This window comes from Anas platyrhynchos, chromosome 2 (genome assembly GCF_047663525.1).
Source record: "Anas platyrhynchos isolate ZD024472 breed Pekin duck chromosome 2, IASCAAS_PekinDuck_T2T, whole genome shotgun sequence".
NCBI classification, from domain to species: Eukaryota; Metazoa; Chordata; class Aves; order Anseriformes; family Anatidae; genus Anas; species Anas platyrhynchos.
Window position 1 is genome coordinate 138,408,206 of NC_092588.1, and position 23,905 is coordinate 138,432,110.

At 43.1% G+C, this 23,905-nt stretch overlaps 1 protein-coding gene across 3 annotated transcripts in view; it reads right to left on the bottom strand.

Moving 5' to 3' along the window:
• ST8SIA6 (ST8 alpha-N-acetyl-neuraminide alpha-2,8-sialyltransferase 6) overlaps window positions 1-16,827 on the bottom strand; it is a 38,936-nt gene extending 22,109 nt beyond the window's left edge. For 2 of the 3 annotated variants that reach the window (XM_027450685.3, XM_027450686.3), the window contains exons 1-4: window positions 16,586-16,827; window positions 16,365-16,460; window positions 6,484-6,582; window positions 781-867 (exon numbers count right to left, since the gene is read on the bottom strand). In XM_027450685.3, the coding sequence (XP_027306486.3) occupies window positions 781-867; window positions 6,484-6,582; window positions 16,365-16,460; window positions 16,586-16,812 (509 nt within the window). In that variant the 5' untranslated portion in view covers window positions 16,813-16,827. The remainder of the gene's footprint in view (window positions 1-780; window positions 868-6,483; window positions 6,583-16,364; window positions 16,461-16,585) is intronic. The other variant, XM_027450687.3, reaches the window with a different exon arrangement.
• Window positions 16,828-23,905: the final 7,078 nt, after the last annotated feature.

Consider the following 23,905-nt stretch of genomic DNA (forward strand, 5'->3'; position numbering starts at 1 on the left):
AACAAACTATTTCTTCCAGTAGCATCAAGCTGAGCTTGTGGATATTAAGTTTTCAGTGCTAGTCAGTTCCAAGGAGTTGGAAGGTAGGACAGTTTAATTATTTTTAATGATCTTGATAGAATCTTTAATTCTGATCCATGTAATAATGGAATTCAAGAGAGTATTCGCCCCTGAGAAAAACAAAATTGGCAGAGGGAAGCTGTTCTGTAAACACAGCATGACGCATTTCCAAATGAATGTGGAAGCTTTTCAGGGATCTCTGTCCCTACTGAGCAAGTACTTATGTGCCATCCTGAACAAGGACAGATGTAGCCATGTGTTTATATGCATGGAGGCCGTGACAGAGCCAAACCTAATGAGTGCCTAGGGTGCTGCTGCAATAGAAGCAATAGTTTTGGGCTAAGACAGAAACTGCTTCACTACAATCTTTACCAGGGTGCCAGTTCAGATGGATAACATCACATTACTCGTTTTCTTTAATACTGTAGGTTTTGTGTCAGGAATATTTTTAATCCATTCCAGATCAGTTAGTTAACTATTCATTATAGAGGAAATAGGTGAAATCACTTCATTCGTGTAGTTCTTTTATCTTACTCAGTTTGCACAGTTCAGTTCAAATAAACAAGTAGAGTCCCGGAAGCAAAAGCATAATACAAATGTATTGCTGCAAATGAAGTCTGAAAGCAATACAAAATTATCTTTTCAAAACGGAAGATCTAAATTTATGGCTTGTTAGACAAGTCTAGGGTAAACAGTTTTTTCTAAATGAGCCAAAATTACCTGAATTTTGCGGATTCTTCTGGTCTCCTTATCCACGTGCAGTTCTGTAGCTTTTTGACTATGTGAAGATAATAATCTTCTGAATATCTAAAAAAAGAAACAACATCAAACACTTGAATATATATATATTTAGAATCAGTCTCTAAAACATTCAAATGATGCATGTATTAATAATAATGCGCATGGTGCATATATAATAGTTTGCTTTTAGAACTCCATGACCTATTTTATTTCCATAATTTATAACTGTACTGTCTTCATTTAATTAGCATGACCTATTAAACATTGGTTCTTAATAATGATGTCCTAATGAACTTTTCTTTTCAGAAACTTTCAAATTACTCTGGTTTCAAACGTAAGTATTCAACCATAAATATCTTGAAGTTATTAGATGCCTCAAAAATTATCTCTTGTACAAAAGTCCAAAATAATACAAACCCCCTGTTTCTTGTATTTGGTGTTTTAAACTTCAAAACTATTTGATGTGTCTCTTGGAAACAAAGACTAAAATTACACTTTTTAAGCCTTTTCCTTCTTACACCTTATCCAGTCCCCAAAGCTCAATTCAGTCATCTAAGACCATAAACCAACATTTACAGATATAAGGTTTCCTTCAGACTATCTTTTAAATTAAAAAAAAGTGTTTTACATCAACCAGAACTAAGCACCATGGGGTACATGTACCCAAAGAGTTGTACGCTCTTTTTATGGGTTGTTTCAAGAGATTTAAATTTGTCCATATGTGAAATACTGCAGACCGTGTAACCAAAACGAATTGAGACATTTCTTCCCCGGTTCAATGTTAACTCTCCCATTTGTGCTTGGTTCCTACTATAAGGTTTTTAAAAACAATGACTTTGACTTAAAAGGAGGACTGGGCAGATGGAATAAGAGATGACGTGGATGTCAAGGCTACAAATTCTATGTGACTCATGTCTCCAGCAAATATCTACCTTGTACCATTCTAGCAAAAATGGCTTAGTGTTGGCCCAAAACCAAATGATTATGAGTTTATTTAACCTGGAACTTAGAAGTGTGTATTTCAAACAACCTTAAAACAAACGTGGGAAGGCACGAAACCTCACTTGTTTTTAAATGGAGCATGAGAACTGATAAAAAGAGAAACGAAAAGGCAATGATGGCTTGCAACAGAAGAGCACTCAACAACCCAAAAGCTTCCTTCTCTCTCCACGTTCAACATGCTTTTAGTACCACAGCTTTATGGTAAACATTTGAAAAAGCAGAACCCTTTTCTTTTTGTTTGTTTGCTTCATAAAAGTACAGCTATGGCTAGAGTAACCTGCTTTGTCTACCCCAGAGTAAAATTGCTTTGCATTTCCACATGGCAAAAGAAATGAAAATTTCCTAGAGGAATTCTGCACCAGAATTGTTTTTTGCCTCAAGTTTGCACCTGTGACAACATGCATGATGTTCACTCTCTACGCACAGATACAGGAAGCATTACCAGACACAGAAAACACCTAAGGAACTAAATCATTGTAACCAAACTGATTTTACTGAGCCTCTTGCACAGCTATAAGAGAGTAGGAAGAAATGGGCTGAAGTGGGAGCAGCGTGCAACTGGTTTCATTGCAGCTGTGGCCAGCCTGACCTGCTGCAGTACCTTCCTCCTCCTTCCACTCCAACTCCATGTCTGCTCTCCCCCTTGTGCCATGGCTGGTACTGACTTGACGCCACCTCTGTTGTGTTTTTACCAGCTTTTGCCCTGGGGAAATATCTCCCTAGGCCACTTTTAGTCACTACCATGGCAAAAAAAAAAAAAAAGTAATATAGAAGTAAATAAAAATAATAATAATAATAAAGCATATATATTTTCTTCTGCTTTAGTGCCTTAAACTGCATCAGGAAAGACCCCATCACACACCATTGCCAGTGTAAGAAGTGACAGGAGTGGAGAAACTGGGAACGAGGCCTTCCTACTTTGGCAGCTGCCTGCTGGTACGTTGTGCTAGGAGCCTTGCAACTGCAGCCACAGACCATGGAACTAGTTTCTTGCTGAAGCAGCCACCCAAACTGGCTCGTCTGTGGGGTCAGAGGAGCACCAGCAGCAGCACAGGGCAGGACAGGCAGCGTGTGAGCAGGGGACGGTGGGAGAGAAGCAGAGGATCTGAACAGCCTATGCTAACATTGAATCACTCGTCTAGTTTTGTTCCTTAAGGCTAAACAATAAATAAATCTTAGATGTTGGGACTTAAGGTAAAAAAAAAAAAATCAAAAAATTAATAGGATAACAGAGTGTGAAAATTTACTTAGGCTATCATTATCTAGGAGAAAAAATATAGGGAAGGGAAAGCAAGTTCTAGCCTGAAGACATCTATAAGATGAAAATAAGAGTCAGAAACAAATAGGAAAATTACCAGGAAGAAATGGCATGGACTGACAAGTTATTAGCAAGTTACAGGGAAACATTTCATGTGGATTAAAATCAAAGCATCTTCCACAGCGCTAGTATTAAGGCCTCATGAGAAACACGGGCCTGTCAGAAACTGTGAGGGCCTCCTGCTAGGTGTAACAGAAGCTGTAAAGCTGCACCTAGGGTAAAAACACCTCTCACAGCGCAAGGACACTGCTGCCTTTCCACTGCTCTGTGCTGGATGGAAATCACTTGCCCAGAGGTGTCCCAGGGCTCACCAAGAAGCCACCGTTCCCAGGTCCGTATGGGATGGAGCAACGCCTCTGCTCACCCTGTGCACCCAGTTCTGCTCCTCCTGTGACTTACAGAGACACCACGGCCTGTCAGACCTCATCTTTGCCCGTGCTGGCACAGCACCACAAGCATCAGAGATATCTCAGCAGCAAATCCCTGGGGACAGGAGCTCTGTGAGGCAGCTGCCACATCTGCCCGCAGCAGCGTAAGGCGTCCGTGCCGGTCAGTTCCGTGAAATGAACTCCACTTGAACGCAGACAATATTCCCATAGATTAATTTAATTTTATTTTTTTTTAAAGACTCAAAACGAAGCTCTGGGATTTGCTGCAGCTGGGTTTACAGCCCAGAAAGCTTTGTTTTCCTCTCGGAAAGCCTATTTTAGCATTTCCTGCTCTAAAGGAGCCTCAGGGACACGCTCCAATGGAATCAGTCCAGGAAGGCCATCAAGATATTATTTCATGGCTCTGCTGTAACCTAGACAGTCCTTTTCTCCACTGTTTCATTTTAAAGAGCTGGAACAATACGTGTATTTCCACTGGCACCTGAAAACTTAGAGTACGTGTTCGATGATGCTAAAATATCTTTATTATTAAGTTAAATTGAACTCTAACAATATGTGGATGAGCCAGTAATTACAGTGCTGAGAATAGCGAAAGAAACATGTTCGGTCCAAGTTTTGTCTGCCACCTGCATCCTAGCCATTACAGAAATTTGCTCTTGTAGGAAACTCGCTTACACTGTTTGAGTCTTGCTGGCAAATAACACCTGGAAGGGGTTGGTTTTGCCTAGTACTCATCAAGTACACATTGGCCTTCTATGTTAAACGCCATGGTTAACACGGAATTATTACGCATAGTTGAGGTACTGACAAAGTGCCTTCTAATTTTTGGCAGCTATCTAAAAGAAAACAGCAGGGACAGCATTGCTGAGATAGTAGGGGCACAACAAGTAAAACATCAGAGCAGACAGACAGATGCAGCCCCACTGGTTACTCACTAGAACTAACACCTACTTGAAAAAAAAAAAAAAGCTATTTGATTTAGCAGGAAAATTGAGCAGCAGACGTTAAAAAGGGAGAACTTCCTATTTGGCAGCTTACATTCAAGAAAGAAACAAAACCAAAAAGAAAAACATCAGAAGGAAAAGCAAGAGAAATGGAGGATCTCTTGTGCCTTTGGAGACTTTAATATTATAAAAACAACTACTGTTTTTTAAAGCCCTCAGGAGACTGTGCACAGAGCTTGCTCTAGAATGAAAATGGAAAGCTGCCAGCAGAACACAGCATTTCGAGCTCTTTTATCACCACCAGCACATACCTGTTATAATAATACTTCCCACTTACATAGCATTTTTTACTATCAAATCATCTGACAAGCTCTGAACTAGGATATTTTTCCAGTCTCTGCCAGCTCGAGAGGCCAGAGAGTCCAGAACACCCCTGAAAGTCTCAGGCTGCAATGTAAAGCATTTCTACACCATGCCCGTGGGTCACACATCGAAAACGCAGCCAACATCCAGCAGCTCCTCCCAGTGAAGGGCAATGAGTTGCACTATGCATGACACAAAGCAATGCTCTGCTCTTTTGTTCCAAATACCAGTTGCTCTTCCCACCTGCCCATTAGATGGCTCACCTCCTTTTTCTTTAGCCGCAAAATAAAGGTCTGGTACTTCCTCACGTTTCACCTACAAACTCAGCTTCAAAATGTTCTGGATCTAAAATGCAAGTCTGCATTCCTACAGCATCTACGGCTTTGTAATACACAGGATAACAGGACCTATACCACCAGAGCTGGATTTGGGAGCCATTATAGTGACTGCTTGTGCTTCTCTCGGCATTGAACAGCCGCTTCAATTATATTCTTTGCCCTCTGTTTGCCCACCTCTGTTTCAGCTCTCACTAGCAGTGGAATGGTAGCATGATACCATAGTACCACCTCTCGAAAGAGTAAAACTTCAATGATAATGTTGCTGATGAGATGGCACAGTGGCAGGAGAAGAGGTTATAGAAGAGGAAAAAAAAAAAAGAACTGAAATAGTAAAGGCAAAATGCTGGTAATATAGTGACTTAAAAATGGGTGGAAGATCTTAAAATGCAAAGAGAAATTGAAGAGGGGGCAGAAAGCACAGGAGAACATTTAAAATTAAGATTCAGTGGTTCTTTATTTTTTGTGTTAAGGAAAATTTTGACTTCCCCAGTCCTTTGAATTGGGAAAAGCACATAATTATTTTTAGCAGAATTTTTGTTTCTCATTCCATTCCACTTCTCTTCACAAATGAAGAAGAAGGAAAAAAAAAAAAAAAGCTTCAAATTTTAAAGACACCATAGCACATAATTAATTTTAAGCTGGCACTTGGTCCTAATAGAACACTCTTCTTACTCGCAATGTTTTATTTATTGCTGTATCCTTACTGGCACCATGTTACATGTCAAAAGTAATGGGCTGCTTTTCCTACCTCCACTTTAGCAAGTGGGAAGGAATTTGAGCAGGGCTGATAGCAAGGATTTTTTTCCATGTCAGGGAAAGGCAGAACAGCAAGTGGAAACCAGAAATGGAATTGTGTTTGTTTTGATGTATCTAAGATTGAATAATTAGTTTCCTGTGCACTAGTTATTATAATAATGAAAGCAATTAAGAAGTTTTTATACTAGTACATTTCTATACTTAATCTAGTGAATATGCTGAAAAGAACTACTAACTAAGGTTGCTCATAGCGGGAGTGTTCACCAATCAGGAAGAAGACATTCAAGAATGAAATGATGCCTCACAGATTCTGGTCTACCTTTTTGCAAATACCTTGTAAAAAATCAGAATGAGAAATCTTGTTGACTTACGCTGTGAATTAAAAAAGAAAATCCAACCTAGAATAAATATAACTTGTCAAAGAAAAAATGCAGGCAAACATTGGTTGAACAATTTCAGTTTCCTGTTGTGCTGTTCCACATTAATATCATAAAGAATTATGTGAAAGAGGAGGACAATATTTTAGGCTTTTATTTAAAACAAACAAAGCAGAAAGCACAGCAAACACCTACCTTTTCTTCTTGATTGATGATGATAAAATATTGTCCTGAATCGCCTTACACTTTGCAGCCTGTTCAAACTGGTAAATTCCATTTTTATTAGCAGTTGTTCTGTTAAAAAAGTGGGGTGGGAGAAAAAGCAACATGCTTTAAAAGAAAGAACATATTCTGACAGACCCGTTGCATTTACTTTGCTGTGACACTAAGATTAATAACTGTTAATTTAGCTGAAAACATTACCAAAGCAATCTTATTCACCTCTATTGTGAGGCTCTTGTATAAAATGAGAGTTTGCTGCTAGTGACTATAACATATTAGATTCCTTAAAGAAACTCTATTTCATAGTCTGAATTATATTTTCTGCTTTACACTGTAATCAGAAAAATGTAATTAAGAACTAAATGAAACAGGAAGCCTCTTGAACATTATGAAGATATTTAAAATATTTGTCATTAAAATATTCCAGCAGATGTGATTTCCTAAAGCTGTTGATGAAATGCAATATTCAGAGCCAATATAATATGTATAGGAAACACCACAGGTGAAGTGGATCATTTTACTTGGGCCTTAACTTATTGACTCGAGCTTAATACTTCCTTCCTTGTTTATTCTTTATTTACACAGTGAGAATAAATATTTGTAAAAGGAACCAATGCAAGTGCCAGACAGTGATCTTTAACTCCTGTTGCCTTATTTTCACCAAAATCCTGTGTGGTCCTCTTGCTTTGGCAGTCCTGCCAGCCTGAGCTGTAAATTAGTAAATGCCTGAGATACCATGGTCTTATTTTATTCACCTCAGTTCACCATGTACCCAGGTTTAATCTCATACAATCACCCTCCTCCTTCATCAACCTTCTGCTGTCCGTATTATCACTTATCATGATGTTCCTTCCTCCATCATTTTTATTTTCGCTGTTCCTCACCATCTTTCCACCTGCCTCATTCCTCTTGGTTTCCTTCCACTGACTCACTACTTACGGAGCACTTGGACACTGCAGCCTATTTACCCAAACCAAAATTAGAAATACGGGAGACACAGATGCTGTGTCATTCGTTCCTGGCTGGGAGCTGCAGCAGTGAACAGACCCCATGCTGGTCCTAGAAGCACAAGGGTCTTCGTGCTTCATACACATCGCAGTCTGCTTCTGCATCATCATTCTTTACTAACATGGACCAAAACTATTTTGGCTTCACCTGTTGAGGCCAGAGCTGGTTGTCCTGTACCATGTCCAAGTGGCTTTTGAAGATCTCCAAGGAGGGAAACTCCACAGCCCCTCTGAGCAACCGGTGCCAGTGCTTTGTCACCCACACAGCACAGGAGTGCTTCCTGATGCTAAGAGAACCTCCTGTGTTCCATCTTCTGTACACCCTCCTTTCAGGTAGTTGTACACATTGAGATACCCCTGAGCTTCCCCTTCTTAAACAAAATCCTAAACAGACATCGGTAGTGTGCCCAGGTGGCCAAGAAGGCCACAACGGCATCCTAGCTTGTACCAGGAATAGTGCAGCCAGCAGGAGCAGGGAGGTGATCGTCCCCCTGTGCTCTGCTCTGGTGAGGCCGCACCTCAAGTGCCACGTTCAGCTTTGGGCCCCTCACTACAAGAAGGACATCAAGGCCTTGGAGCATGTCCAGAGAAGGGCTACGAAGCTGGTGAAGGGTCTGGAGCTCAAGGCCTGTGAGGAACGGATGAAGGAACTGGGGGTGTTTAGTCTGGGGAAGAGGAGGCTCAGGGGAGACCTCATTGCTCTCTACAACTCCGTGAAAGGAAGGTGTGGAGAGCAGGGGGTTGACCTCTTCTCACAGGTAACTAGTGACAGGACTACAGGGAATGGCTTCAAGTTGTGCCAGGGGACATTTAGGTTAGAAATGAGGAGAAATTTCTTCTCTGAAAGAGCAGTCAGGCTTTGGGACAGGTTGCCCAGGGAAGTGGTGGTGTCACCCACCCTGGGGGTGTTCAAGGAAAGGAATAAAGCACTTCTTTCCGTTGCCCATAAATTTGCCCCCCAAGGAAGCGTGCCCCTTGTTGAAGGCAATGGTAAGACCACACAGCGTAAACCACTGCCCTTTGAGTTCTGCAGTGACTTTAATGTGTAGTAACAGCTGGCACTACCCGCCGAGAGCTCCATGGCTGACTTTGCACACAGCTTTTTATCTAATTCTTTTTCAAGGAGTGACACACAAGGGCGAGGGCAGAAGGCTCTCAAAGCACACAGTTCAGGGGGTCAAGCACACAACTCTCCCGGTCATACATGGTAAGTGACAGCAAGTATTCTGCTTACAACGTTTGGGTACACAGGTTTATTGTAGCTTGGCTTGAGTGGCTCTGTGTACACAGAAGAACCAGGTGGGCTGCCCCTTCCTTTCATAGAATAAACCAATGCCTGTTCCCAAACAACTTTGTTTAGTGCTAATTCATATTTCCTCTCCTTTGCTTCTTTTAACTCAGCAGGCTGGAAACGATCCTTCTAAAGCTGCAGCTTCAAGAAAGAGAAATAGCTACAGGCAAAGCTTAGCTGCATAAACAATACCTAAAAAAAAAGAACTATTGTTATCATAAACCAAGCGCATGTTACTGCTGCCAATTGTCTCTAATTACAGCTGAAAATCAAGACATTGGGCGCTGCCTTGAGAAGTGGCCCTGGCCAGCTGTGGTTCAGAAGGGCAAGAGGAGATCACCTTCACCATGAAGCCTGCCAGGAAGACCACGTCAGGAGCTGGCTTGCAGGTTTGATCAGGTCGCTGCTGGGTGCATTTGTAGGCATTTCTGGAGAAGAAACATCCTTTCACAAGCAGGATTCAACCGTGTGCAGAGAAGGGCCTTACAGCTCCCTGATAATTTATGTCCCGAGGTCAGTGGAGGCAGTGAATAACATTCTCTCAACCAAATAAAAGCTTTATTCAACAGACTTTTAGCATTTTAAATTCATAGCGCTAAGATCAACTGAAGCGCGTTGCCTTGTTTTTTTCATACATAATTGTTTTTTATGCACACATTTACAAGAATTGAAAAATTCAAGAAGGAAGAATTCAGATAAAAAAGAATGAGCAAAATAAATTGCTGTTCCATTTTGTCATTAAACCCTGACAATCACTTTTATAGCCACCAGTGGAGGGAAAAGGAAAAAGGAATCTTCCCTTCCCTTTCCATGATCCATATAGAGACTGGTGAAAATGGCACAGCTGTAGCAAAAAACAAACATACTTTTTAATCCACACTCTTTATCCATACAATGCAGACACAAGACAGATCACCAAAATATTTCTGCTGTGTTTTTTTTTCCATACAATTTTGACTCAATGCAAAAAGACACACAAATAAAGCAACTTATTTGCAAGGCATGCAAAACAATGACTTCTTCCAGTAAAGGTTAAACTTTTGAATTCCTCTTTCACCATTAGAGTGGCCTCTGCTTCACATGAGCAGAAGATTTTTGCATTCAAATAAAAAGGGGTGTGCAAGGGGCATTCCAGACTTCCACTGCATTATTCATTGCAGAGTTGTGCAGACATCACACTCAGATTAGATTTCTGATCACTTTGGACGGTCATGCCAGGCAATATTTATCACTGCATGAATTTATATGGCTAGTGGATGACAGTTTTTGTTCAGTGCTTGGAACGGCATGGAAACTTTTTCAATGAAATCAGATAACATATCTAACAACGCAGACATCAGGCTACATGCAACTGACTTTGTAAACTCCAGCTAGATGAGAACTTGAAGGGGAAACCATGCCAACCAATCTGTTGGCTCAAACATGTAAAACAGATGAAAGGTCCATTTCTGATAAAATTCCTTTAAAGTTTTAGATGTTCTCAAAGCCTATCTTACTCGCCCAAATCTGAAAGAAGGGTGGTTTTGTGTTTTTTTTTTTTTTTTTTTTTTAAATTGTGTATGAACAGCTTGAGGGCTACATCCTTCCTATGGTAATTCTAGAAACTCAGAAAGTACACCATCTGTACTTTAATAAAGCCACAGTACATTAAGATCATGTACCATATTTATCAGTATGCTGTTATGCTATATGTTACTCACAGGAAGACAGAATACAGCATTTCCTCAAACTGTAAAAGCCTTTAAGACATGGATTGCACCCAGTTCCATGCAGTACTATGGACTTCACATGGGTTCTAGGTCCTGAGAGTCAATGCACACAAATAAAATGTAAATTCTAAAAAAATAAAAATTAAAAAAATCAATGGAAATTAATTGACCACAGCAAATACACTGTCAGTCTGTGTGTCCAGCTCAGGAGCTACATGTCTTCTCGCAGGAGGATGGTGTTAACAAATGAAAGGTAACCAGAAATAGGGAGGGAAAAAAAAAGTGTGTTACTGTTTGTAATCACATTCCAGCAACTGGGCTGGAGAGGCAGGTTGCTCCAGAATACCCTTTTACATTGAGAAACTGTATAGGAAACTCAAGGCCCCTTTTGCTGTACCTATAGCATTCAGTCCTGGGACTGTAAGAGGCCTTGGTGCTGGGAGTCACCAGACAGACAGGTACCTCTGGTAACATGGAGTTCTAGGGAAGCAGTGGTATGGCAATGGAAATAAAAGAGAAGCCCCTTAAAAAACAAACAGACACGATTCCCCTAAAAATGAGGACAGTAGGGAAGTGGATGCATATAGGGTGGACAAAAAAAAAAAAAAACAACCAACAATGTATGGCAGGAAAAAAATATGGAAAGGAAATATAGCGCTGCGACCTATACCATAACAGAGATATGCCGAAGGCTCAAAGACCAGTCCTCCAGAATTCCCACAAAAACAGCTGGAAACTATTAAAGAATTTGGGATGAGATCTTTGAAAGATCTCGGGACTCAGCTGCCTCGCAGCACCACAACAAACAATAACTTCACTCCTAATTTCCAAAGGAGTTAAGTCCACACTGAACATCAGAGAAAAATCCCACTCTTTGGCTTTATTTACTCGCTGCCCAGCAAAACTAGTTGTTGCATTTTTTCCTGTGTCTTCCCGTTCTTGTCTCCCTGATGTAGCACAAAACCTGTGAACTCTGTTCCGGCTGAGCATCTCCAGCTAGGCAGGCTAACTTCTGCATGCACAACTACACACTCACATCCTTCTGGCACTATACAGATTGTGGATACCTTCTAGCTTAATCTCTCCCTTGAAGTGATTCATTTATATTTGAATCTCATACTCTACTAGTTGAATACTAGTTGTTGAAAACCTGTAATCCTTACTTCCCTGGGAAGCGTGCTCTTCAGAGCTGTCTTTGACACCACTTCAAAATGAATCGGATGAGAAGAATATAGTGATGTTTTTAAGGTTCACAACACCTTGATTAATAAGGCAATACACAATTTAAATGCTTGGTGAAATGGACTATGAAAATGGCTTTATCAAGCCATATTTGTAGGGAATAAGAATTTGTCTTTTAAAATTAATCACAGTAACTGTGAAAGAGACTGATCCTACTATCCTTGTTCAAGTTCCCATGGAGCTTTTGCTTATCTAAGGAATGCTAAATCAGGTCTTTAAGGCAAGCTGCGTTTTGAAATTATTTGGTAGACCTTCCAGTGCATTCACAAACATTATACATGACATCAGATACTTTTTATTTATAAAATCCATTAACCGCATGGCATACAACATGGAAAACAGTATTCAGAGTCTCACGGTGGGTAAAGTGAAAAAAAAAAAAGGTACTTACACCAAAATGATGTTACAATCATACATGATAGACAGAATGACAGAGCAGTTTCACTTGGACCAAGTAAACAGAAAGGGGAACAGAAAGAGGCTGGGAAACCTTTCACCACTGTCAGAACATGAATGTGTCCAGGCAGCAGCTTTCTGCTGAACACCTATTCATTTACACGGAACTAATACACGAGGCATGCCTTAGAAATGTGCTTTTAAGATATGTCTGCATGCATCACTTGGGAATGAAGGGAAAGAATACTAAAACAGCAGTAAAATTAGTGAAGGGGTCACCAATGCTGACTAATCTAAACTGTAGCAAATTATTTGTGCAATAAACTAAGCTACTGTTTATAATCTTGGTAATAACCCATCTCTTCTTCCCTTTCTGTCTGCCAGGATGCAATATTTTGACAGGAGACTGAATGTACAGGTCTCTGTAGCATAGTTAATTAAGTATAGTTGTTTATTCCCTAGGCCTGCATAAAGATCTACTGCTGAGGGAGGAATTGGGGAAAGGAGAACTATGAAACCCTGTATCAATACTAACTTGTTTACTCATAGCTCCTCAATCACTTCCTCCCACTGTTCAATTACCCCAACAGCCTCTACGCTGTGCTTGCCTTCAACCTGCAAGGACAGAGAGTAAATTAGGAAAATAGTAAGAGAGTGCCCTAAAATAGGCAACGCTCACAGAATAAAAGAACAGCGGTGGTCAGTTCTTCAGGGTACTGCTGCCTTGTTAGTGCTCGTATATAAAATGTACATACATAGTGCTTGAAAAGGCTATTTTCACCTTCCTGGTAGGAGCTGGAATTATTTATCTGCTCGATATGCCACAGTGCAAAAGGAGCTGGAATTCCTGTTCAACCTTAATGTAGCACACTCATGGCAGCTCCATGATGAGGGAAAGACTACCTAGGTCCTCTCAATATAGACATCCTCCCGTGATGAGCACTAGCACAAACACATCTGCTGGCACAAACACAAGCAGGGAGGGAAAACTGAGTGTCTAAAGGTGGGACAAGCGCAGGATTACTTTTTTGGTTGCACTGTTGGCCTAGGCAAGTTTAAGCTGTACCTGCAGTTACAGCTTAAAACATGAGGGGATGGTATGAGGCACAGACATGAGGATTTGCTAGAGAACAATCCCATTGCAGTAAAAATGATACCAGTTACATGAAAAAAAATATTGGGGAACTACTAGAGAAGTCTTGCTAGCAATGGTTGTGTTTTCACTAAGAAACCCTTCTAACAGATAGAGGCTGTGAAGTAAATCCAAGGCAAAAACTGGAAATCACACTGCAGAGGCAGTCACATTGTTTGAGATTTGTAACATTTAGCAAGGAAAAGCGGTATGAAATGTCTTGTAAGAGACAAAAACACATCTTCAAGGTTACCATGATCTTCAGAGAACTTAGGTGCCCAGTCACTGTCTAATTAAACACTGCTGCACATAGTAGCTGCCTAGATATCTAAGACAGTCTGAACCAAGCTCCTGCTTTCCATCCTTTCATCTTTCAGTTTCATCCTTTTAAAAGAATTACTCAAAGTGAAAGAGCAGATTAGCTTCCATTATTGCAAGGCAACAGAATAATAGGGTCTTAGAGATTCTTCAGGAGATGTTTGATTACAAATATGCATCCAACAGCAAAGGAAATCACAATAAGAGCAAAGGTTAGCTTGCGATTCTAAAGATCACCTAAGCTACTAATTCTGATTGGAGTTCAAAAAGGAAAGTGGCCTTTTTTTCCCCCCTCACTGCAGTTGGTGACAAAAATATTAGCTTGCCAGAGAAATGCGTCAAACTGATGAAGAGATCAGAGTCTAACCTAACACCTATGCACATCCTCTTATTCTTACACAGGGGAGGACGTTGCTGTCAGCAACACAGCACGGCTGCTCAAACCTTCAGGGTACTTTTGGTGCAGCTTTCCCAAAGTGTAGTTCTCCTAAAGATTGTTCCTACTTTTATGCATCAACATACTAACTGTGTCTCATCTGATTCAAAAATCCACTAATCCCTACACAAACTTTCAGCCATGGACTCTTCTGTCCTTTTGCCATACTCATGGAGACTGCAACAAAATCCCACCAAAAACTGGAGTCTAATTCCTACTACCCACATCATTCATCTCCATCACTGAGGGATTGGTCTGAATCTCCTGAACGAGTCCAGATGCTCTCTGGATCACATCTCTCCAGCATGGCCCTCAGCCAGGCCCAGTCCAGCTGCTGTCTGGATGAAATCCCTACAGCATGGCTCCCTGCCCACTCCAGCTGCTCTCTGGATTAAATCGTGGCTCCTGGTCAGTCCCGCAGCTCACTCTCTCCTTCCTCAGATGCCAAACATGTGCCACAAACTCCTGTAAGGACAGCCTACCAAGCACAGTCACTCAGGTGAGAAAGAACATCCCCTTTCGGACTCAGCCAGCAAGCCATCCCTCCACTCTACTGCTATTGGAGCTACAGTGAAGTGAAGCTTTTTGGAAGAATAATTCACTTATTGTACTTTTGCAGTCACTTAGTCACTAAAATATATGATTTCAGGTTGAGGGAAACTGGCTCCACTTTGGTGTCAGAATCCTTCAAGCAGTTTAATGAAAAACATGTATTTAAAACCTCACGCTCGCTTGCCTTGTTACAGAGATTAACAACTGACCCATGCACACGGTGAATTTTCAACCCTCTCTGGTATGTGTTGCTTCCACTTTCTTTGCTCCAGTTGTGTGTGTACTAATAGCAGATGGGAAGTGGCTAGATTCTGCTCTCTGAAGTGCTCTCTGCCAGCAGCATTTCTAGTCAATTTGACTCCATGGTTTAGCACACAGAGCTGAGTGGCAGGAGACTGCAGCTCAGAAACAAGCAGGGAAAGGCAGAGTATGAGAAGACGGTTGCAGGGGGGAACCACAGACATAACACAAAACAGAGTGGAAATGAGAATGGAGAGACAGCTAGAAAAAAAAAATAAAAAAAAAAAAAGCAGAACAGAGCATATACTGCAAAGCCAATAAACTGTAAGGAGTGGAAAAGAAGGGAAAGAGGCAGAAAGGGAAAAATGAACAAGGAAAGAGAAGCAGGCTAGAAGAACATAATAGCAGCTCGAAGTCTGCAAATGCTCCTGTTCTTTCCTTTCACTCTGATTTTGAACAATGTTACAAACTTATGGAAGTTCAAAACATTGAGGCGTGAAGCACAGGGGTCTCTCACTGGAAATGTATAATAGACCTACTGTTGGGGTACGTTGCAAGGGTTATTAAGACTACTGTCACTTGCATTCACTTAAGGAGAGCATATGCTGTTTCAGCCTCAAATTTCAGTTAAAATAGATGAAATGCTGGCCTCAGAAAGGTTGCCTGCAGAGTCACCACTGATTTCAGTATAGCCAGGACATCGCAGCTTCAGTTAAAGACTCAGCTCCCATGTTCTTTCTGTGTTTTTTTCTCCCCCCATTGGAACTGCAATGCTAACGTGGTCATATAACGTAAAAGACAATATTTGCAAAAATATTTGCAAACTACTTCTTAGATGGCAGCATCTCACGTGGGGATGCACCATCCCCTTCTGCACTATTAGTTTTCCTACAGTGCGCAAAGACTCGAGGACAAAAACATCGGTGTTGCCGCTGATACCTGCACGTACAGCACAACTTGTTTCACAGCTGATTTAACCAGGTATTTTCTTATCAAACTTCCAGTGCAAACTAGCAGGCTGTAAAGCAAAGATTTAGGGTGATGCAAAAGACCGAGGCATGGGATCGGACTAAAGGACTCCTGAGAAGATGCTCCGTGAAATGGCAAAGGCTTTGCACAGCTGGCTTCCAGCCCGCTTAGGATTTTGGAGGAGCAACGTGTGTTTTTAGCAGAGCACACATTACAAACGTGGTCACAGCACTACCCAGCCCCAGCCCCACCTTGGTTTTAAGGCGGATAAAGATATCTGGAAGGTGTCTGCCAGGACTTTTTGCACCGGCTGTAACCAAGCTGCCACCCGCAACATTTCCCCGGGCTCAAAACCAGCGCCCACGAGGCCCCACCATGGGACCCACACACCCCGGGCAAAGTGGATTTGCGCCTTCTCAGCCCCATGGGCTCGCCCCGATGAGGATGCTAAGATGCCCACCCCCGACAGAAAGGCTGAAGGAGTGGGAGCAGAGGCAGGTGAGCGCTCCCGCAGACCCTGAGTAACGCAGCCACCTCCAGCAAGCAGCCGGGCAGCCCCTACCTGTTCCCGCTGCGAGGAAGGGGCGGCGGGGGGGCTCTGAGGGCTCGCACCACTTTCGGCGTGCCGGGCGCTCCTTCTGCCTCCTCCTCCCAGCCCCTGACGGGAAAACAAAGTTGACAACACCGCTGCCCGAGCCCCCACCGCCCGCCAGCCGCGCCGCTCCCTGCCCCACGAAGCTCCGAGCCCAGCCCCGTCCCGCTCCTTCTCCCCTCGCCCTTTACCTGGCTCGGAGCGGCCGCTCGCCGCCCAGGCGCAGGAGGCAGGCGGCCAGCAGCAGGCTGCCCAGCGCCGCGGCCAAGGCGATGACAGCCCGCATGGTGCTCTCGGCGGCAGCTCCCGCCGCAGCGGCGGCCGCCCCATAGTATTTAAGGCGGGCGGCGGGCAGGGGGAGGCGGCCATGGCAGCACAGGGGCGCCGCGCCCCGCCCCTCGCCCTGCGCCGCCGCCATCAGCCCCCCTCCTGCCTCAGCGCCGTGCCGCCCAACTTTCCCCTCAGGAGGAGGCCGCCGTGTGGGGTTGGAGCCCTATGGGGCCGCCTCCTCGGCTGCCCCGCTGTGGTGCTGCGGGGCTCCCGTGTGGGGAGCGGGTCCTCCACCGCGGTGGTGGCGGAGGGGGGCTCCTGGAGGGGAGCGGTACCCTCAGGTCGCCGCGTTTTGGTGTCTGTGCCGTACTCTAGTTACACACTCAGCCTGTTTGTTTTTTTTTTTTTTTGTATAAAATGTGTTGTCACTGCCCTCGGTGAATAAATCTGTGGTAAAGCTTGCAGTCCTTTTCTTCTTAATTCTGTTATTAGTGGTGTCTGCGCGGAGCCAAGCGCTGCTGTGAGAAATCGAGTCAAATGACAAGGCACCTTTAATTAGGCACCCTTTATTAAGAGAACTGGTAATAGAGATGCTACATCTTAAAACAGCCGGTCAGTCGGAGCCAGCAGGCTGACAACTTACAGTTGCAGATTTTTTCTGTGTCCTTCCTGTTTTCTGTATTTGTTAGCATCTGAGCTTCCCTTCTTGCTCTGCTGTACACCAGTGGCTGAGAAGTCTCAGAAATGAGAGCCCTGTTGTAGTTACGTAAAAGGGATAACGAGGGACTCGGTAATTTGACTGGTAAGTGGTTAGATATTGCAATAAGCCACAGCATGCCTATGGTCCATCAAAGGAACTGCACAGCACCAGCTGTGAGGCTCTACGCCAGGAAATATCTCATTATTTGTTCCAGGGCACTTGCTAAGGCAGCGGAGAGCAGCACCGTGGGTGCTGGCAGCAGCTGGGGGCTGGCATGGCGAGGGGCAGCAGGTATTGCCTGGGCTCACTGAGCCCCTCAGAGGCTGCCCAGCCTCCCTCCTGGCTTCAAAGTATGTAGTCATAACGCAGAAGTCAGCATTAAGGCTTCTGGAGTCCCAGAAAGGATTGCTGGTTTGAGTCTGTCATAAATCGTGAACATCTTGGGAGAAAAAAATAAAAATAAAAATCACCTTTTCTGGGAAATTGATTTCCTTTTCAGGCCTGTGGTATAAACCCAGTTGGCACTGTATGTGTACATGGGCAAACTGTCAAGCTTTTCAAGGTAAATGTGTGTTTGTTGGTTAGTAGATGATAGAAACTTCAGTTCCACTGTTACCTCTGAAAAATGCAAAGATTTCTGCTTATCTTAGTAGATCCTAGCAAACTATTTTGCAATTTCTCCTAAATACTATGTAAACCAATAAATCTTCCATTTTAGAAAGTCTAATGATATTCTATAGCAGATGTGAAGGAAGGACGACTAAGAATTACAGTCCAGAAAATAAATCTGTTTTTTCCACTCAGTGTTACTTCCTTCTGAAGTAGTTTTCCCGTGAGTTCTGAAGTATCTTTGTCAGCTAATCCATGGGAAAATTAGTGATGTAAGGACATTGTATTTCAAGCTACAGGTCTGCTGCCAACACCAGTCTAATACCAGCAGGTTGTTTTTTTTTTTTCCCCAAATCAAAAGGTTAATCTTTGCATCATATTGAAGTTCTTGCAAAGAAAAGGGGAAGATAATAAACAATATCTGTTTAAATTAGGCTTAGCAATTGTTTACAAACAACTTTACAAATGCCTATTGATTGATTGTCACAGTATCTGTAGGTGTTAACAGCCTTAATTCTCTGGCAGAGCAGCTTAGTGGAGAAGTTTAATGACCTAACTAAAGGATGAGTCAAGAATCGATGGTAAATCAGAATTTGAATTTAGGAATGCTGGATTCAACTATTGTATGTGTCTCTTCCATTGTGTTGTCACATCAAGAGCAACAGTTTCTCATAACCTAGCACAGAGGTCAAAAAGATAAAGGTTCAGGTGCCCAAGAAGCCCTGCAGAAGAGGACCGTGTCCCATCCCATCCCCTTCCTGACAGCTGGAAGCTGCTGCATCTTGGCAGTGGCCCCCAGCTTCTGATTCCCATTAGCTTCTGGAGTCGGTGAGAACTGCTAATTGCTGGCTTGCACAGAAGGAAGAGATCACTAATCAGCCAGGTGGTGTCATGATGACTTTGCCACCACGTTCCTACAACCCTACTTAGCTGCTAATTTGGAAAAATAAAATACGGCCTTGGGTATCATCTGTGAAGGGCTGTTCCCCTCAGGCTGATGGGATTGCATCTCAAAAGAAGCCTGGTGATGCCTGTAGGGCTGCCTGGTCACATGGTGCTGGTACAGCCACCTTATTTCCAACGGCTAAATCATATTAAGAAGCAATTAATGTTCATTAAACGCTTTCCTAATGCTGCCTTCTTATCTAAGCAGTGGCTGTCACAGGGATATTAGCTATTCCAAACAGGAGGGGAGGGGAGTTGGTACAATTAGGAAGAGGACCAAGGTACCAAAGGTATTCGGTGAAACTGGAGTCCCACATTGTGGTAAAACATGGAAGTCTCCAGAGTGAGGTGTAGGTGTGAGCCTACTGTTCTTAGTTTAGGCATCAGTGGAAGTAGATGCTGTTAGCAATAAAATAAAAATGCATTTCAAACTGGGAGGAAGTCATTGGTTCATTGAATTTCACAACTTTTTATTTCTTTCTACCTGTAGTTCCAGGCAGCATGGTTTAAATAGTCATAAGCAGCAAAATCTGAGTTGCTGTCTGCCAAACTCCAAGACCAAAATATCCAGGAGAAAGACAATTTAAAAATATAAATAAACAAACAAACAAAAAATAAAGCCAAATTCAAAAGTAGTGAGTACTTCATGTGGTTGCTGGTGCTATGCTTTTCTTTAGTCATTCCTTAATATTCTTCAGTATATTTTTTTTCAGATCTTACAAGTTCGGCTTTACTAAAATAATAACCTAATAACAAAATTCAGCCAGCATACAGCGTGTCAAGGTCTAGACAAAAGAAGCTGAAGTATCACGTGTTTCAAAGCAGTTACAGGTACCCCAGTTTTGAGATAGTCATCAAGAACGCTGGTGACAGCTCATCCCGTAAGGCACTGTTCGCTCTCTGCAGTCAAGATGAAAAGAGGGCACATGGAGAACTCCTCAAGATGTTGAGTGTCTCATAAGATGTCACACTGATGGTAGGACTGGCCTCCTGTGCAGAAAATGAATATGGTATTCGCTGTTGCAAACTGCCTGTGATTTCTATGTCAGAGGAATGCACTGCTCGTGCTCCTCCACATTCCTGTCTCTAGTTTATGCAGGTAAGCAGCTTGCACTGTTCAGTAACGGTGATCCTGCCTGACAGCAGAAAAATGTTCATTGTCTAAAATGCACCTCGTAGCAGGAGCAAACTGGAGGCCAGCAACTACACTGAGAATCAGTGCTCTATTGCCAGCAACCATGCAAGACTTCATCCAATTAAGGGCACGGCTGGTGTTGATATGCCCATGATTGTAGCGCAATCCAATGTGTATGTTCTTCCGAAGGAAGCTAATGGGCAGAAGAGGATCTGAATACTAATTAGATACAAAGGAGGATTTTAATGCGGAATTCCTGACAACTTGCAAGTTGTTAACCTGAAGGTAAAGACTTCTTTTTTCTGCTCTCACTTCTTCCTAAATGCACTCAGTGTGACTTCTTAACGTGACACTATAAGAAAGGCTGCAGTGGGTCAGGTGAGAACAGCATGTTCTTCAGGCAGCACTCGGCAGCAGACTCCTGGGGAAGAGGCATGCAACGATCCATCCCTAGATCCTTTCTCAGCTTCCAGCAATCAATAGATCAGCTATCTGTGGGTTTGGTTGCCTTTCATAGATTTTTCTTCCATAATTGTGTCTAATTGCTTCTGAAACCATGTAAACTTTTGTCATCGACAGCAGCTTGTGTCAATGATTTCCATCCAATTTGAAATCCTTCCCATTACAGTTACCCCAGGAACAATTTTCTGAGAAAGAAATTACATTGTTATTTGGAAACTCTGGTTTCCTATGCTAAAGGACATGAAGTGCTAAATATTCTTTTGTAAAGAATTTTGCTACACATTGCACAAATTAGCACTGTTGTTAATACAAATGCACAGCATCCATTGCTCGAATCAAGGGTGAGTTATTACAGAGCATACTGTGAATGCAAATTAAAAATAATGCACAGCACTCAAACAAATCCTAATGGACCAACAGCACAATGTCAAATACATCAGGAGCAAAGATTTTAATACTATTATTAAAGCCCCAAACAAACAAACAAAGCAAGTAAATCAACGCTGACACAAACTGTTTGAGCAACATTTACTCGTCATAGATCAGAGTGCAGGCGGATGGTGCAGCTCCCAGCTGTTCTGAAAATGCCTGCACAGTAGGAGGAGGGATGTCACATAGCACAAGGCTTCTCATCGGGCAGGATGGTCAACGGTTGAGGTAATTATGTCCAGCTAAACATTTCCTTCCATCGGTGAGTATGGATGATGTGTCCAGCTACTTATCTGTAGAAAAATCTAATTTGCGATCACAGTTGTTGAAGTGTGCAAAGAAAATACCCAGCAATCAGAGTGAGAGACCATGGTGGAGTCAGAGTCAACCTTAATACAAGTGATGGGCTGCAGGGGTCAGTCAGCGTCGCTTATGCTTATGGGAAATCAGAGCCACAGTTTACAAAAGTAAATAATTGGATGATGTAAGTATGCAGAGAGCAGGGATTACTGGGAAGGACAAAAGAGAGGGATGTCTGTGTGAGGCTTGATCTTGGGATGGGAAGATTAGCTCTTGAGTTTCCTCCAAGACAGTGGCCTGATGGCCCATCTCCAAGCTGTTTTGCGGGGGTCATAGTGCACTGAAAAAAGCTGGAGTCCTTTTTTCCCCATTCTTATGTTTCTTTTGTAGAAATTCACATTGAGTATAATAAATAAAAAAATAAGGACACATTATATGCTTATATATGGGGATAGATTACTTTGCTGGTCCTGAAGAAAGCAGCAGATGTGATACAGAGCACCATAAACTCATGGGTGTAAAGGAACCTGGAACCAGGATGACAGGACGTCTGTCTTTAAACTGAGCAAAAGCCATTAACCTCATTAAGCAGAGTTAAAAATATAACTGCCCAGAATGCAACCTAAACCTATTTTCACATAAGACTGATTCTCCCATTCTATTCTGCAGTAAAAAAATGTTGAATACTCCATAGAAACATCGCTGCTGCGGATCCTGGATTCCCCATTTTCCATTACCGTGTTCTTTTGAAGCTGTTTGCAGAGCAGGTGCCCAGCTGGGAGCAGACCTGGGGCAGAACCCACATCCCAGAGGTCATGTCGGAGGTGAGGACACTGTCCTGAGGGAGCTGGAGGGCCTGGCAAAATCCTTTAGACTTGGCTTTAAACCCATGAATATCTCTGTTAAACTGGGGCCAGTCTCCTGCTTCTGGTTAAGCACAAATCGTCTGAAAGGTCAGTATGTCTCCACGAGGAAACATCAGCACGAAACGTCTAGGTGCGGGCATACCCATGCAGCAACAGGGAAAAGCAAGGCGGTAACAACTGTCAGAGCACACCCTGGGAAGAGAAGTGACACAGGAAAATAAGCCATGCGATAAAATACCTCTTGGCAGCGGGGCTGCCTTCCTCTTCGGGAAAAAACCTCAGGGAAACCAAGCCCAGGAAAGAAAAAAGCCCAGGCAATTCTGCATTTCTGTTTGTCGAGTAACACCCTGAGACATTTCTGAACCGGAACTGAAAGCCTTTACCTCCAAACAGAATACGTCCAGGACACTTCAATGGCTGGCAAGACCTGCAGGCATTTGGGAAGGATACCAGTGGCTGGCAGCCTGCAGTCCCCAATGGGTCACCACGGGAGCAGTGGGATTTGTGGCAGTGCTGGTGTATGGTCAGGGTAACGCCGTGATGCTGGGGCTGGGAAGGTGGTGGGGGAACCAGGGCTGGGGGTCAGAAACCACGGTCTGTGCCTTGGCCAGGGCAGGTGAGGCTATGGGAAGGAGCTGGGGCTTGTCCCTTCGTCCAGCAAACCATCCTTTGTGCTGAGCTGTCTCTGTCCTCTCAGTTCGTGGCGCTATGTACAGCGCTGCATCCTCACAGCCAGATCCATCCATATGTAAATACCATCTCCTCTGTGATTCACGCAATAATAATAGAGAAAATCCAAATAATTTAAATGTTACCTTCTCCGCACTGGTGTGCTGTGCCTCGGAGACAGACCCCGCTGATCGTGTTACGCTCCTGACTCGCTTTCATTAGGCTCTGCACATACACTGTAATTCTCACTAAATCCATGTGCTGGGTAAGCCAGAATCTCTCTTATGGTTCTCAGATAGCCAATTACGTATTTGTCTCCCTCTCAATTCCTGTACTTCCAGAGAAATTACATTTTTGTTTATTATTATCCAGTGCTTTCAGTGTCCTGATAGGATTAAGGTCTGGTGAAGGGGAAAACCAAATGTAGCCCAGAAAAACAGGTGCCATCTCAACAGAGGGATCAATAAATACTCTTATATTTAGCATTATTTTCCAAAACAGGCATTCAGTACCTGGCTCCCAGGTGAGACTAGTGTAGTCCATGCTTGTTTTCTCTGTGGATACTTACAGATTGATCCACTTTCTTTTTAACCTTGAGGGCTCTGACAGCCACAGTACTTGTTTGGAGCCGCACTATGTTAGGTGCCATTAGGACCGTCCACGAGTTAACAAGTCTGCCTAATGGACTAAGTTCATTAGGTGTATGGTTTACATACAACATTTCTGAGTCATTTTTATTCAATAATATTGGCATAACCATCAGCTCGGAGAGACTAAAAGTGAATCAGTGTTTGGGAGGAGGACCCAAAGGGGAGAGTGGGAGCGAGAGGGGGGTGGGAAGCTGGCGAGGGGATGCTGGGGGGGCCACGGGGGCTTGGTGTGGGAAACAGCTCAGCGGTACCCCAGGGTCTGTGGGGCCCCAAGGGCAGAAGGGAGCAGTGGGGAGGGGGAGGAAGGCATTTCCATCAGAGAGAGTGCTGATGCTTGAAGTCCCATTATCATGCTGCTGGGGAGATGTGCATTTTAAGTACCCACGTTTAAAATCCTTCGCTTTTAATTTTGTGTTTGCATATTGCATGAGTGCGCATTTGACCGAATAGCTGACTGTGTGTAAAAGGCGATTCTA